Source organism: Ptychodera flava, chromosome 6, assembly GCF_041260155.1.
Source record: "Ptychodera flava strain L36383 chromosome 6, AS_Pfla_20210202, whole genome shotgun sequence".
Taxonomy (NCBI): Eukaryota; Metazoa; Hemichordata; class Enteropneusta; family Ptychoderidae; genus Ptychodera; species Ptychodera flava.
The window spans coordinates 798,916-816,842 of NC_091933.1; the positions used below are offsets into that span (position 1 = coordinate 798,916).

Below are 17,927 nucleotides of genomic sequence, written 5' to 3' on the forward strand. Positions count from 1 at the left end.
TACCGGTTTATGTAGGTTATAAGTAAGCTGAGTTTTTAACCACTCCTGCACCTCTTTCTTGGTCACTTTCAGTCCGCTGGCGCGTGCTGCGTCATACAATTTTTGTACACCTCCAAAACCAGTTTTCGGGTTGTAATATAATTCTCTAAGAGTACCTTCGGGATTTCTATCGGTAGAGCCTTCAGCTTCCATAATTGCTATATTATACGAATAATTTTATGTCGTACGGATTCCGTAAACGAAATACTAGTTTACTGAATGGCCTACTTTTCAATTGCTTGATTAGGCCCACGGCTTCCGTTCTGACACCTCCATTCCATATTCTTTTATAATAGTTTTGTTGTCTATCTTGTTCGGTGTGTAAAATAGTACTAACATCTGTATGTTTTCCCTAAATGGTTTACTAATACTAGTATATTGTTGAGTCAGAACCCAGACAGATAATCCGTCATGTCTTGCGCTGAAACCAAGTTGGACTAAAACGTTACTGCGCTTCTTCATATCTTTGGACGAGGCGCAGTCATCGAGGATTATTAAAGTGTTCGTTCCAGCCCATTCTTTATGCACGTAGGTTAATGTATCATCCACTGCATCGAGTCCGACTGGAAATATAAACACATTATCATCGGTGAAAATGAATCTTCTATTATACGCTTTATTATTCATGAATGTTGGGCAAATGAATATCACATATTCGAATTTCCTTAAGTACGGACCGGTGAGGAGGTCCAACATAAATTCTGTTTTGCCAGAATATGTCGGTCCAGTTATAATCATGTTGAATGGTGGGGTTACGTATATTGACATTTCCTCTGGATCTATATATTTAGTGACTTTATTCCAGTACCTACAATAGTAATGAATATTGCTAAAGATAACAAACCAATTTTGCCGTATTCGTGAATAGGGTCTGCGTCGGTCGTAGATGCTGCCCGTTCTGGGGAGGGGAGGCCCCCCAGAGTCGTGTCATTGTGAGGTGACTCTCCGGGCTCGTCCTGCCACTTCACAGGATCCGCCTCCCCTCCTCCTTCCATCTCATGTACAGCACTTTCTCGAACTTCCGTGTTTATATCACCATTCACTCCGAACACCATAGATTCTGTTGCGTATTGCAATTCATTATTATAACCTGCGATTAAAGGGCCCGAAAGGATGACCATCTCAGACGGTAAGAGAAGTAAATTGGGTGAGACTGCCATATCAAGTTTGACGCCAGTATTCATTATTGTGTCTTGATATCGCCTATAACTAATTACTTTGTCGGTATTGCGAATTTCATCTTCGAGGAGAACGCCGAATTCTTTTCTTACTTGCACTGCACTGCCAGTATCGCCTACTATGGTACTGCGAATATTTGCTTGTGCGCCGAGTATGCAATATACGTAGGCTTCAAGGCTTTCATTGAGGCGAGCGAGACCGGCCTTTGTTAGTCCCGAGTCTCCTGTCAGAGGAATGAAACTATTGTATTGTCCCTCCGATCCATCATTTCGGAAGAAATAGTAGTGCGGTCTGTCTTTGTCGGGCAGTACATGTTTTTTCTTTCCAAAAATGGTATGTGTATAGAAAACGCCTCCGTCGGCAGAGAGGAAAAAGTCCCGACCGTTGTATATCGCTTTTGGCTAGTCGAACAGGGCCAACGATTAGTGTCATCTTCATATCCATAACCAAGACCTTTATTTTGGACCTTTTCGATATCGAAAGTGAAACAAAAAAAAAAAAAACCTAAGAAATTACCTAAAAATAACAAAATCGGACTTCGTTGGACTTATATTTCCAAATTCTGTACATAGAAGTTCATATTGGACGAGATTGTACGGATTGTCGCCCGCTTTGAAGGTGGGGGTATCGTCTGGAAGTGCAACGCCCATTTCATGAAGGATCCTACGTATTGTAAAATATACATGGAAACGGCAGAATGATCGTATTTGCGGAGGAAAATCCCCCCCTTCGGAACCAAAGAGATGGGCGAATGATATACCACAACCAGTAGTGCTACACCATACAGCGAAATTCAGTTGCTGGTCCCAGTATTTCATCTTTGGGCTGCCCAGCCAGACATTACTTTCTTTAGCTGATCGATGAGTGATTACGTTATCTTTAAATACATCCCGTGGATGAAAAGTAAATTTTTCTGTCGGCGTTACATATATTTCTAAGTCCATGAGAATAGGTTTTATTCCTCCATTCGGTTTGGTAGGAATATCAGCATGCTGTACTGTTGGTATGCTCGTCTTATTCAATTGAAAAGCAACTGGGAATAGGTCTGTACTCATTATTCGTGTTTCTATATACATATAGATTTAAATGGAGGAGAATTTTCTCGGAATCCTGTCGGAATCCCTGTCGGTAACGATTTCGTTAGGGTACTAACATTCCAGACTATGTTAATACTTTATTTCGGATTCAGGTTTAAACGAATTTTTTATTTTTTACTAAGAATAGATAACATACTGCAAACAATGGAGAATTTAATAAAGTCATCGGCAGCGGCAAATACGACAGCGCCCTATCTGAACGGTTCCGAAGGACCAACCGCAGCGTCGGACAATAATCGATCCATAATAGAGACGAAACGTGAAAAAATACTCTGTGTCATCGCAAGTGGTCAAAGTAAGTTATTTTTTGGTAAGGAGATTACAGTTAGAGAAGTGGAAAGGTGGAACGATGAATTCATAACACGAGCCTTTAAAGTCTATGAAGCGAAATACAGTTCTCTTATAAGTGATACCATCACTCAAAGTTTCATAGATCTAGGAGCCCGTGCAATAAGTCAGGTAGTTCCAATCGATGACCGAGATAACTATGCCACTGATCTTAAAAAGGATTTTATTCTAAACAGTGAAATAAAACGATTATCAGGACGGATAGGCTACACATGGGGGCCCCTGATTGCTCTAATTTCCACCGGTTTAATTACGGGTAAACATTTAAATTTTAAAAAAATCGGTTTTAATATAGTACCTGAAATAAATGGATTCAACTTCGCCGACTCAGCAAACGGAAACGACTCCGTCAGGGACGATCCTACCACCAACACCGGCACCTCCGACACAGCGCAACATAGAGAAAATGACGTTACCGCCGAAGCATCCAGGGAGAGTTGCTGCGGGCAAGAAATTAGCGGAATGGAACAGGCAAAACAGGGAGAAGAAACTAAAAGCAATGGAGGGGAATGATAGTGATGCGGTAGCGACTGAAGCAGACCTACCGCCTACAATGAAAGAACAGTGTGATAATAAATGGTATAATAAATGTTATCTTGTTTTAGGAATTGTGGGAGTTTCATTGACTGCATTAGGGTTATATTGGGGGCGTGCTCGGCATATTTGTCCTCCCCGGAAAGATCCTCCTCAGAAAGCGAAAAAAACAGAGCCCGTAGCGGCTCTGGGGGGAGGGGGGAGGGGGGAGGGGGAGGGGGAACCCAGCTCCTCTACATTGTATGAGATGGATTAACTCCCCATATTTTTTATTTTTATTTTTTATTTTATATACTAGTCAGCAATCATGGATATTAAAACAGTTGTAAACACAATGTACGATGGTATTGTAATCGCAGGACTTGCGATGGGATATCTTATGATCTCCAGCAAATTTCTGAAAATAGAGGTTGGCGATCCAAGTCGACCAAATTTAACTCGCTTAGCAAAATTAGGCGGTGCGACTTCTGCCGCGGTTGCGACCAAAGATCTCCTTGAACAGAAAAATATTATTCCTGCAGAACCTTATACTTAGTAATGGGAACCTTCGGAATAATAATATTATTCATCAAAAAATTATACTTAGTAATATATACAACGTACAACAATGATCATTTGGATTGAAAGCCAAACAGGTGAACCAGTCACTGTTAATTTTTACCCTTGCATTGACACGACACAGTTTACGAAGATAAGACTGCTAGAGTGCGGACTATATAATTCATGGCATAACATAACATCGACAAATAATGTACTAAAATATCAAGAAGGTGACCAACCAAAGAAGACTAAATCAATACGTCCAGGTAACTACAATATCGATACGTTAAACAAAGCAATCGGGTTGAAGCAAAAAATTAATTTTGAAAAACATCTGCCGACAAACCACGTTCTTCTAACTTTGGCTAAAGATGTTAAAGTTTATTTCAATGCTACAGGTAGCTTTGCCAACGTAGTTGGTTTTTCAGATAAACCTGAGGACAACCCAGTTGTAAAAAGTACTATTAGTCCGAAGAAAGTGGATTTCTTAACAGTCATTAAATATATAGTTCATTCAGATGTAGTCGATGTTACTGGAAATTATGTTTCATTTGGTTCGGGTGAATACATACAGGGGAAAGTATCGAACTGTTTACAAATACTTCCCATCCGGGATACGAGAGAAATAAGTGAAAAGGTTACTTACGATTTTAAAAACGGAGCAATTTCTATGCCATTGAGAAAAGGGGGAGATTACATGAATTCAATGCGTATCTGGATAACAGATCAGGATGGGAACATGATCGATTTCAATAACTGGCCAATTAGCTTTTGTATTGAATTATTGTAGTTCCGAAGCGGGGCCGTGTAACCCTATCGGAAGATAAACCATCCACGACCAATCCTCCAGCAATATATATCATTTCATATTTCTTTTGCTCAGGACTGGGTTGATAATAATCTGAGAATTGAACTGGCCCTTCGGAACGACCTGATGCATAGTTGGCTTGCGCCGCTGCTTCTTCAAGGATTTCTGCATCTGTATCTCTTAACTCAGCTGCAGCATGTGCGTCCTTTGCTTGATTTTCTCTTTCCCAATCAGCCTGTAGTAATCTTTTTTCTGACCAGACGTTGCGATCATGTTCAAACTTTTCTAATGCTTTATCATGTCGGACTTTCTCTTCAATAAGAGCCTCACCATTCCCAGAAAGCTTTTGACCGATAATATTTCCTCCTGTGAATGCTGTTGCATTTAATACAGCACCGAGAACTGTCATTCCTATAGCTGAAGCCATGGTTGTGTATATTACAAGGTATTATTTTAATTTTCACTGTATATAGGTCCCTACGGAGTATGTCTGATCCAAGTGGCTTCGGTCTAGGTACAATTCGTATGCAAAATCTTGAGCTTGAAGATCTGAGTGATGTTAAAGTTAACAATAATACTAAGATGGCTGCTAATCATAATAAGGATTACGTCCTTCGTTATAAAGACCGCGAAAAATATTTCGTTTTAGCCAATGCCGCGGCGCCACCCCACGAACATGCTGTAGAATTTTCCGAACTTAAAGACATTGATGAAACTGTAATTGACGCCACAAAGGCTTCGAATGATCCTACTCCTTTTGCTCTGACATGGGATTCGGCTAGTCAGAAATTCATGCCTTATAATGTGCCGCGTAACATCTTAGATATATTGGATAGTGAAATTAGTGGTGGAGTTGCTGAACTGCCAGGAACCCCAAATGTTATTTATTTCGATAGCAATGTTAACAAGTACAAGTTGTTAGATTTTCGTAGTTGGCTTACTCCTACGAATCCATACATTGCACTTCTTGGTATACCGATTCACCTTAAAATTAGTCCTCTTAATACAATAATGAAGGCAGATAATACACTAAGAAGGTGGATAAACGAGGGGGAGAATTATTGCTCGTATACAGCTAGCGGAGTTCCAGTTAGATTATTTTGGGACACAACTTTAAAGAAACTGGGTCTTAAAAGTGTCGGTGATGAGGCAGCTGAATTAACTTTACAGACAGTAAATCAACAGATGACTGATAATATGAAAATACTTCAACATGGTACAGTTCTCATTAGATGTGTAAAGTTAGCTACTGGAGATGAATTTGACGATTTGGTTGGATATTATGCTATGAAAACAGATAACAGAACAACTTGTGATATTATAATAAGTATTGATAAAGATCGCAATGAAATGAGTATTGAATGTTTTGTTGGTGGGAATAGAATAGAGAACGACTTAGGAACTACATTTGTACGTAGAGATAAAAGAGTGAACACTTTAGATATCAGTACCATTCATCTGAAACGTCTCATATTATTTGAAGTAATGGTCTTCCGTCACATTTTAAGTTCAGAGGAAATTACTAAAATTTTATCTATCAGGTGAACAAGTTCGCACCGATAGGAACTCCGAGTTCAAAAAACCTACCGGAAATTCAGACCTCAGTCATGCAGTAGAAAAAATTCACATCAGCTGGACTCCGCGACTGACTGACAACACGGGTCCCTTTATATAGGCTAGTTTGATGGTGATGACTCACACGGAATTTCCCGTACACCTTCGGAACGTGTCTACACATGTTGTGTGTTTAGGTCAGACAGAACAAGTTTCTACATGTCCACTAGTGGTCCATTCTAATACCCAGTGAGTCATAGCTAGTGTATTGCGCAAGTCCAGGACCTGACTCAGCAGGGAATTTCCCCGCTTAATTCAGGACAATGCACTGCTGCGCGTGAGTTCATATATAGGTCAGGGTCATACTTTAGTTACATGGATGGTTAATTTTTCCTTCGCTTCATGTAGATAAATGAATAAAATGGGTGTAAAATTCTTACTCTGTCCCAGTTGTACACCTTTACTTTACTACTATCACGGTGTTAATTTATGATTAATTCAACGATTTCAAACCGTAATTATTTTTTTAGTGAGAGGGCTTTTAGTAGTTCTGTAGACGAAACGATCGGAAATAGCAGAGTATATTGGCAATGGCACGACGTCTACGCATTGTTTAGCTGTAATGATTGTACGCTATTGTTTAGCTGTAATGTTGAAGCCCGCGCCCGGGCCCCCGAGTAATTCGAAACGTTGACAATTCCTATCGCCCGACGCCCGGAACAAGTGAAATTTACGTTCGGGCAAGTCACAAATAAAATCTGGTCGCCCGCCGGACAAGTTGTTTACACAACTTATAGCGCAATCAACGCGAACCTAAGATGCGGTTTGTGCGCGGCCCACGTGTCGCACAATCTGCGTTGTCGTAATTCACACAAACTAAATGTCAATCACTGACTTTTTTAGATACAATTGTGACGTTCTTCTGAGATTCACTTGCCGACCGTGCAGTACTTCAAAATCATTTATGCGGCCTCGCGAGGTAGACGAACATTGTTGGCAGATAGTTTATGGAGTGATCGCTGTAAATATGAATATTTTACGGTAATATTTGCACTAACGCAAACAAGGCATTGTGCATTTTCGCGAGCCAGAGCGTTATTTCCGCTCCGGAGACCTACGCACAAGTCAAGCAAAGCTGTTGCCGTAAAGAGGCGCGTGGTTTACGACGATGGGCATTGTGTAACTCTGAGAAACGACATTGTGATGATTTACGACGGCACCACGAGGGCCAGCGTGAGTGGGATCGTCTGAGAATCGACGACTCGATGTGTTTCTGACAAAAGATCTAAACATAAGCGTTATGATGAGGAAAAACGCCGTAGATGTTATCTCCCGAAATGGAAAGCACAGTGGCCTTGAAATATGACGGTTCCAAAATGTTCTGTTCATCGTGTCTCAAATACCCCGCCATTGCCAAACCACTGGGAAAGCGAAATGACGGATGCGGCATGTTTAGCGTTGGATCGATAAGGTCTCACGAGTAATAGTCAACCGCATTTGGACTGTTTGGTGCATCACGGATGAGATCGTGACGGGGACAATGATTGTGGAAATTTGTGGGTCCCGCTGAGCCCGATACGGTTTCACTTGCCAACACCCTGATCGCATGCACTCGCAATGCGTAAACCGAATGACGACGACCAGCGACAGAAACTGACCAATCTTTTTACGACGGCATTTATGCTTGCCAAACACGGGAAGCCGATGTATGATATGTACCTTCATTGATGTTTGACCTGCGTACAGCCTACAGGTCTGTGTGTTCCCGGCGTTATACAGACTCTTGTGATGGGGGACGTATAACGCCGGGAACACACAGAACGTACGCAGGGCTACTTCAATGTGAACTTTTGAGAAAAATCCGCGTCAACATCGGCGAAAATTACTGAAATAAGAAAGCCCTGAAAGCCGCTACGGAAATCGTCGCAAGTATTTTGGTCCTAATTATTACAAATGGAGGACAAGTAAAATTTTTGTTAGGACAAGTGAAATTGAAAATCCACTTGTCCGACGCACGAGTGAACTGGAAAAAAAAATTGTCAAGCCCTAGTAAAAACGTCGTTAGTTGCAGCGGCGTGGTGCTGTACCTTTGTCATTACAGTTGAAGTACACCTGTTATTGCTACAAGTACCGCGGGCTTCACGAAACGTTGTTTCTCAGTGTACTGGTCTCGCCGTTATATTCAGTTACGTATAATCTGTTGTTTGCATGTCAACACATTGGCCTATTTACAACCTCCTGTGCACACTAATCGTGACCGTAATTTGCAAAGACATAAACATTCGATCCCGCCCGTGAATGTCAAAGGTGAACGGCATTAACTTGATCCCGGGTATCAAGTCCCTGGCCTTTAATGGGTACTTTGATTACAAGTCGTCAGAGAGGATAGAGTCCTCTTCATTAATTAGGTCTGTGATAAAAATACTTTGATACAGATGGCGCTCAATGGCCAAGAATGAGTTCCATGGTGATGAAAACATAAACCAATGTAGGCCACCATCCTAAAGTTCATAAAATGAGTCAACTAGGAATTAATCAACAGGATGTTGCAAAACATTTTTGCATACAATCCTAATACTTAACAGATTATCACTGGAACCATATTTCATAAAGTTTAATGCAGTATTTACAACAAACTATGAGATCAACATCTGCATCAAGTTTCATCAAATTTGACGTTGTATTAATTTGTGGCTATATCACTCTAATTAGGAAAGTTCATTACATATGCAATTACAAATTAATTAAAATGACACTGATAAATATCTTTTTCAATGTTAAAGCAATGTGAGCTTAACATCTGTACAAAGTTTCATGAAATTTGGTGCAGTATTTCTTGACATAGCAGCCTACTTACTGCTACATGACATGAAATAAATTGACGAGCATATGTTTTAAATAGGTCAATGTCCTTGTACCAACTTTGAATGATACTGGTGGAAATATGTCTGAGTTATGGCTCTGTACATTAGAAAATTGTAACAAAATCACCGCCATGCAGTGATATTTGATCTTACTGTTTAAAAAATCAACACGTATATGTATTACATAAGTCAATGTCCATGTACCAACTTTGAACAAGATCAGTTGAGACTTGCCAGAGTTATGGCTCTCGACATGAAACAACCATAACAAAATTGCCACCATGTGGCCATATTTGACCATCTCGTGAAACCAATCGACATACATATGTATAAATAAGTCAATGTCCTTGTACCAACTTTGAATAAATTCGCTTGATACATGTCTGAGTTATGGTTCCGGACATGAAAAAATCGGAAAAAAAATGGCCAAACGGCAGCCATATTGGATTGTATCACAAAACAAATCAATGTGCATATGTATGACATAGGTCAATGTCCTGGCACTAAGTTTGAATAAAATTGGTGAATAAAATCGTACGTGCCCAAAGGACGTGAACAAATTGTAACAAAATGGCTGCCATGCAGCCATATTGGATCATATCATGAAACAAATTGACGTACATATGTATGACATAGGTTAATGTCCTTGTACCAACTTTGAATGATACTGGTGGAAATATGTCTGAGTTATGGCTCTGTACATTAGAAAATTGTAACAAAATCACCGCCATGCAGTGATATTTGATCTTACTGTTTAAAAAATCAACACGTATATGTATTACATAAGTCAATGTCCATGTACCAACTTTGAATAAGATCAGTTGAGACTTGCCAGAGTTATGGCTCTCGACATGAAACAACCATAACAAAATTGCCACCATGTGGCCATATTTGACCATCTCGTGAAACCAATCGACATACATATGTATAAATAAGTCAATGTCCTTGTACCAACTTTGAATAAATTCGCTTGATACATGTCTGAGTTATGGTTCCGGACATGAAAAAATCGGAAAAAAAATGGCCACACGGCAGCCATATTGGATTGTATCACAAAACAAATCAATGAACAAATTGTAACAAAATGGCTGCCATGCAGCCATATTGGATCATATCATGAAACAAATTGACGTACATATGTATGACATAGGTTAATGTCATTGTACAAACTTTGAATAAAATCGGTTGAGATATGCCTGAGTATTCTGGCTCTGTACATGAAAAAATCATAACAAAATGGCCACACGGCAGCCGTATTGGATCATATCACAAAACAAATTGACAAGCATATCTATGACATTGGTCAATGTCCTTGTACCAACTTTGAAAAAAATTGGTTGAAACATGTCTGAGTTATGGCTTTGTACATGAAAACATCATAATAAAATGGCTGCCTAGCAGCCATATTGGATCGTATCACAAAACAAATTGACATGCATATGAATCACATAGGTCAATGTCCTTGTACCAACTTTGAATAAAATCGGTTGAGATATGCCTGAGTTATGGCTCTGTACATGAAAAAATTGTAATAAAATGGCCGCCTGGCGGCCATATTGGATCAAATCACAAAACAAATTGACGTGCATATCTATGACATTGGTTAATGTCCTTGTACCAACTTTGAATAAAATCAGTTGAAACATGTCTGAGTTATGGCTCTGTACATGAAAAAATCGTCACAAAATGGCCGCCTGGCGGCCATATTGGATCGTATCACAAAACAAATCGACGTGCATATCTATGACATTGGTCAATGTCCTTGTACCAACTTTGAATAAAATTGGTTGAAACATGTCTCAGTTATGGCTCTGTACATGAAAAAATCGTAATAAAATGGTTGCTTGGCGGCCATATTGGATCGTATCAGAAAACAAATTGAAGTGCATCTGTATGACATATGAAGTAATCCTTGTACCAAGTTTGAGTGAAATCGCTCCAGGCATCTCTGAGATATCTGCGTGAACGGACGGACGGACGCACACACGCGCGCATGCACGCACGCACGCACGGACATGACCAAACCTATAAGTCCCCATGGACACCTATAAAATTTAGTGTGGTTACTCTACAAATACAGCTCTTTTTCAAAAAGTCATTGTCAATGACATAGTCCCCACTTTTTTAATAAAATGTCCATCACACAGCCATATTGGATCATATCACAAAACAAATCGACGTGTGTCACATAAGGAGTAATCCTTGTACCAACTTTGAATGAAATCGCTCCAGGCATCTCTTAGATGTCTGTGTGAATGGACGGACTGACGCATGGACACACGGACTTGACCAAATCTATAAGTCCCCCTGAAGGGTGTCTGCGGGGACTAATAAATACCATGCTCTAATGTGATCACAACAGTTTGACAAGCTGAATACAAATTTAGCTCTCAGAGAAGAAGCTTCAATGATGACAATACTTTCACTAAAATGAGCAAAAAAAACCCAGGGTTATATGTACATGTTAAATTGGTTAAAGGTTGTAATTTTAATGCCATCAAAGAGTTTGGGAAAATATTGATCTGATACTGATCTGTTCATCAAACTTCCAGCCCTATTGTTAGCCAAGAATTAAATGGTATATACTTTATGAGGTAATTTAGTCAATAAAGAGACAGCCTCTGAGAGGTGTCTTGTGACACAAAATACTGGACCTGTACAATTGTAGTCATTGACATAAAGGTCATCAAAACAATTTGAGAATAAATTTTGGTCCATATTTAAGAGTACCTAACCTCTAGCCCTGTTGCTTAGCCTACGACATCTGCATTAAAGTGGTTATTTAGTCATAAAAGACATGGTCACCAAGAGGTGCCTAAAGCCACCAAATACTACGAGTTGTACCTGTTGTAGTTTCTGCAAAACAATAGAACGCAGGTTGATGTTCATCCAAGTTCACACAAAATTTTGCACGATAGTTTGGTTACATAGTCATTCATATACAAGGAAAAGAAATCAGCTAGTCCCATTGGTTAGCCTAAGTTACATATGCACGTAATTAACAACTTGAAGGTGATTTAAAATATATAGCAAAATGACAAAATTTCTCAGATTTATCATAATATGAACAAACCTGCCTTAACAATCATTAAGTACCCGTATACAAAGTATAAAAGCAATGAGACCATCAGTTCCTCATTAGTTTTGACTATTTTACATAGTTATTTTGCATATTTTTGGATACCATTTGAGCAAACCAAAATCTACCACTCTCGACACCTCTACACACCAAATACCGATGTAATATATGCAACAGTTCTCTAGGTTTTGAAGTGAATGTAGACATACAAACATGGTAACAATGTACATATCTAAAGATCACACTTTAAAGCCTACAAGAATAGCTTCCTATTGTCATTAATATATGATAAATTAGAACAAAAAATTGTGTCCCATGGGACAAAAACAATTATCATTCAGAAATTTTCCAAACTGCAATCACTGTTTCTCACATTAAAATACTGCTGTCAAGCTAGTAAATTACACATCCTTAAAAGAATGCTGCTCATCTCTCAAAGACTAAACAAGCACTATACGAAATGTTAAATTTGTTATCATATTTTAAAGTTATTCACCTATTCACCTTCAGTATGGTTTTTGACTGTTTTAGTCTATTGTGATTGAACTTTGATGACTGGGCAAAGGACTAGATTAGTTCTTGAAGAACTACTTCCTTGGTCCTCACCAGTTTTAGGGTGTGTGACTTTTTTCCATAAAAAACCCAATTTTTTGGTGTTTTTATCAATCTCCTGATTTTTTACTTATTGTAAGGTTTTTTCTTTGTTTATTACATTCGCATTTGTATTATAATTTCTGGTGAAATGAATAAAATTAAAAAAAAATTAATAACTTTACCCAGTGGACAAAGTACCACCCTACACCAAATTTGCCAGAGGCCAGAGTTACAGGTCTAGCAAAAAAATTTGCAAATGGTGGAATGTAAGGGTAGCTCAAACCTCTAACTGGGACCACCAGCTGGGACTCCAAGATGGCTCAAAATGCACTCTAGGACCGGTCCCGGTCTGCTTCTAGGACCGGTCCCAGTTTAACTCTAGAACTTGCCCTAGAAGGTGAACTAAGATGTAACTGAAACCATAATATGAAATGGGAAAGAGGTTTCTCAGCCCACTAGAAGCTTCCCATCCAATATAATTTTTTTTGTACCGGATGTAGTTTTGCAAATACTTTCTATTTGCATTATCTAATGAGCAAGTAATGTGTACATCACCAGAAAACATGAAAGACAACTCCCATTACTCCTCAAAAAAACCAAATGTGGCTGTGAAACGTGTAAGATGTCTTTGAGGTTAGTCTTTCCTAACAACAATAACCTGGGTTTCACAAAAGCATCACTAACTATGGGTCACAGACTTATAAAATTACAGAAGAGAACATAAAGTGTGACACATTTTAATTTTGGAAAAAAATGCTTTTTATTCAAAGATCCAAAGGTTAACACATTTGTCAGAGGGTCATACCATGTGTGGAATACACATGACCTTTGGTCTAGGCAGATGTTGCCAATTTCCAATTGAGTTTGATACAGGGCTTGAGTCACATGCCAAACATCATGCTGAACTTTCAATCAAGTTAGTTGTTTGTTGGTCACAGTCGATTGAAAAACTAGCAAAGCAACATACTAATTATTTTCAACTTTTGATTTTTACGATGTATGGATGTTTATGTAAATTATATTTTGAATATCCCAAATAATTACCAACCCACCGATATTTCCCCGTGGAGTATTATGTTGATAAGAGGTATAATGGAATAACAAATGGGGTCAAACGAATTTGTCTGATCCTGCACAAACAAGGATACTACCGGTATATTAGCAGATGCTGTACAAGTAACTGTCAGTCATCTGAAGAGGTTTGCCACACATTGAGCCCAAAGCCAACTGTGCCGATGTGTCTCATCCCATAAAATACCATGTCAACCTTCCTTTATACATTTTGAGACAGTTAAAAGTTGGTAAAGGGTCACCTGAGAATTTCTGGCTATGTTGCAAGAAAATATATCTAAAAGAATAGAAATGCATACAACATAATCCTTACCTTGATTTCTTTGTGCACATGAATGGTATATTCTAGTTCGAGGAAAACCCTCAGTAGGATCCGGTTGCGTGTCCAACCTTTCCCACCTCTTCTCAGAGAAATTATAAGCACATATCTGTAAACAACGAAATTATGTTCCTCAATATTTGAGAATTATCAAAAATCTCATCAAGACTCTCTGAAAAATCAATGATTTCACATAAAGTAAAACCTTGAAGAGTTAATATAAATCTATTTTTTACACCTGATAATGGCAAAGCTGATATTTTTGGGTAAGCAAATCATTTTTTGATTCACTAGCCCCAGGCTAATAGCCAAAAAAACTTTGCTATTCCAGCTTCATTTTCCACTAGCCCACCTGTGACTTGTTAAATTTTAAGTTAATGGTTTCACTGACTGCTCACCAACTGCAAAATGTGAGGGAAAAATACTTGCCTTTGACATGAAGATTGTTGCCTAAATTAAAGAAACTTGAGAACCAAAAAATATAGTAAGATATCAATCAGTTCTTTTATTAGTGTAGGACATTACCATTCTTTAAGCATACATGATATGACTATACTCTGATTCTTTAGTGATTTCCTACTATCTCTATGTGAATATCTCAGTGACCCCAACAATTCTGTTCCTTGATACCCATGTAATAGTTTTGGAAATATTTGAAATTACAACCAAAAAAATAAAACAAAATAGCATAGCATGCACATGCTTTCAAGTGTTGTTCATCATGATGTACGATGGTGGTTGTATAAAAAGCATGGAAGCCTACAATGAGGAGACTCTTTGTTGAAAGGGGAAAGTAAATATCATGAAGGTATTCAAACTCATGTTTGATGAAGAAAAGCAATAAAGAATGACAAAATAATGTAGAATGGAAGTGCAGGTGACAGAAATGCAAGTACAGCCTATCTTGTTTGTGGTATTTTTAATCCTCAGTCCCTCTTCCCTAATAGAAGAGTCCATTTGATGTCATGTCTGCTACAGCTGCCGTGCCAGTCTGGATATCTCAATGCTTATTTTCTCCCCTGACACGAGAGATTCGAAGAATTTTACTTGTGACTATAAATAATTTCACTGCCATATCATTTTTACTTTGATCTTTAAAAGGTCTGTTTTTTTGCATGCTGCAAAGACTTACTCACACTGCATAATACATGTACTAGACCCACATCAATTCCCTTTTTACGTTGACGCTTGATGTTAAATCATAGACTGTGATATGCATAACTTTTGTCTTTCTTTCAAACATTAAATTCAAGCTGTAATTTATCAGAACTACATTTTATTCATCCTAGAATTGCATACACAAATAAAGATGGCTTGGTGAATGTCCGTGAAGGGGACCAAAGCTTCACTAACACTTTCTTCACAAAGTCTATTTTTTATTCCAACACATTGCTGGTATTGCTCCCACATTTGAAAATATGTAATAAATGCCAGAGAATGAGTATTTCAGCTTGGAATCACCATTATTAATGCATCAACGAGATGGTTACGACACAGAAAAACCCGTTTCCATGTTGGTATACACAGAGATATGTAAACCTATTCATCATGAATGCAAAGAGCACTTGCAAGTTTTTAAAAACACGGCCAATCAAACTGGTTTTAAAAACACAGCACAACAGTCATAAAATATAGTTACCACAAGTTACAGAACAGAGCGTAAAATGAACAATTTAAGATTTACAAGGGGGTGAGTGGTTTTTCAGTTTTAAATTTTATTCCACTTCATGTACAATGATATAAATATTTTATTTTTGTTTAGGTATGAACGATTCTCTGAAGCTTCCTGAAGATTACTGCAGATAACAGCATTACGAAACAACATCAGACATCTCCGAGAACGCCATGACTACACCCTGTGTAACATCGGCAACATGGACAAGACAATGGTCAGGTTTGACAATGCCCATCATCTACTGACACTGTACAAGGTGAGAAGTCTGTCCGCATTGCAACTACTGGTGGAAAGAAATATGTCAATGTTTCAATATTGTAAGTACCCTCTACAGTCACATGCAGATTGCATTTGTGAAAACTAGTTTACCCGTTTACGTACTTGCCAGTATTCAAGGTCACATAAAGGTACAAGTAGCATCATCTTTAACTGGTTTACAGTGTTTCAAGCCTACCCTGCCATGATGTAGGATACTTTGGGGGCACAGAATAACCGTTCTAGCCAATCTAACTTCATAGAGACTTCACGATCCTGATAGTAACAATTTCTCTTGAATTTTTTCCAGAGAGCGAAATGGGTGACTGGGGCCATGAGTGTTGCAACGACTCAGCTTTTCAGGCAATGTGTGCATTGCTGCCACTGAGAATGGTTAGATGACATTGGCGAGGATGGTGTTTTGGTAGACAACATTTGGGGTTCCATTGTTAATGATGTATGGTGAATCCTATATATAGTTCTTGACAGAGCCTGAAAAAATATGACTGCTGCTACTCAGGAAGCCGTGGATCGTATCAATACAAATACTGTCTTTGTACCCGCTGGTTGTACATCAATCATTCAACCCATGGACATATTGGTCAAAAAGCCATCATGCTATCTGTAGAGAATGGGTCCAGTACATGCAGGGAGGCCACTAAACTGCATTTGGCAACCTCACGCAGCTGTCAAGGCAGGATTTTGTGAACTGGGTAAGCCAAGCTTGGGCTAGCATCTCCGAGGATCATCCAAAAGTCCTTATTGGTGACAGCGATTTCCAACAACCTGGATGGCTCGGAAGAGGATATGATATCTGAGAACATCAACAATGGTGACATCAAAGACTTTTGTGATGAGGCTGTTTGGCTTCTTTTTGATAATGACGATGAAGATAGTGACCTGGACTTTGAAGATTTTGATGACAATGACAGTGATAGGCCACCATTTAGTAAGAAAGATCTGCATGGTTTTTTAGACAGTTGTGATAAAGATAGCATAAGATAAAGATAGCACAAGAAAGAAGCACTTTAGTTTTGTAAATTTGCATTTTCAAGTCTTCTGATGTTTTGTAACATCTTTTTGTGGCATCTGTGGATTTATTTGATATTAGTATTATTTAGTATTTTTTTATTTATTGCTGAAAATATTTATGTATTTTTGAAATAAATGATAGAGAAATAAAAGATTAATCAGTGTAAGTTTGCTGTTTCGTGTACCTTCATTTCTCAACCCCCCCCCCCGATAACATTAGTGAAAATCACAAGGGTGTTGATTGGCTAAATGCCCCTATATTCATTTGTATAATTTTGAAGGTGGACCCCCGTGGGCGTTTACCAGACAAAATGAGGTACCTTTGAGGTCAAATTTTTAAAATTACAAATTAACACCTTCATCTTTGACAAATCTACACTGCTGCAGTTCAAAAGTCCTTGACAGAGACAGACAGATAGACATAGACTTACATACCTACCTTACAGATCAAACTATGAGAATAATTCCCTCTGTGATACAGTCATAATGCATCATCATCTTGAACAAAAATGATGGCAGATGTTGGTTACTAAAAAACAGTGACCTATTTGATGAGGCATATATTGCCAACAATGGAATAATACCAGTAAATGTTGAGTACCTTTTGTAAAGTTGGCACTGTATACACTTCTATCCAACTGTATCCCAAGACATACATTCTTTGTTCATCACATGCAATACCATGCCTGTACATTCCTCTGGGATGCATATCACCACCCTGTTCTTCATCTGATAACATTTCCCAGATACAAGTGTCTAAATTAAGTTTATAGAGTTCAGCATCAAAGTGGAAGTGGTCATCTGTGATTTTTCTGCAGCCACCAAATACATAGAGATTGTCTTTGTGTAAAGCCATGGCCTGCAAATAGAAATATGCAAAACACACTCAGTCTCAATGTTGCTTTTAAAACTTGCTCCTATCTTCAACAAGTTATCAAA

The 17,927-nt window shown here is 38.5% G+C and overlaps 1 protein-coding gene across 3 annotated transcripts in view; it reads right to left on the minus strand.

Moving 5' to 3' along the window:
• LOC139134535 (kelch domain-containing protein 10-like) overlaps positions 1–17,927 on the minus strand; it is a 56,489-nt gene that overhangs the window by 20,048 nt on the left and 18,514 nt on the right. For all 3 annotated transcript variants that reach the window (XM_070701410.1, XM_070701411.1, XM_070701409.1), the window contains exons 5-6: positions 17,590–17,847; positions 14,021–14,135 (exon numbers count right to left, since the gene is read on the minus strand). In XM_070701410.1, the coding sequence (XP_070557511.1) occupies positions 14,021–14,135; positions 17,590–17,847 (373 nt within the window). The remainder of the gene's footprint in view (positions 1–14,020; positions 14,136–17,589; positions 17,848–17,927) is intronic.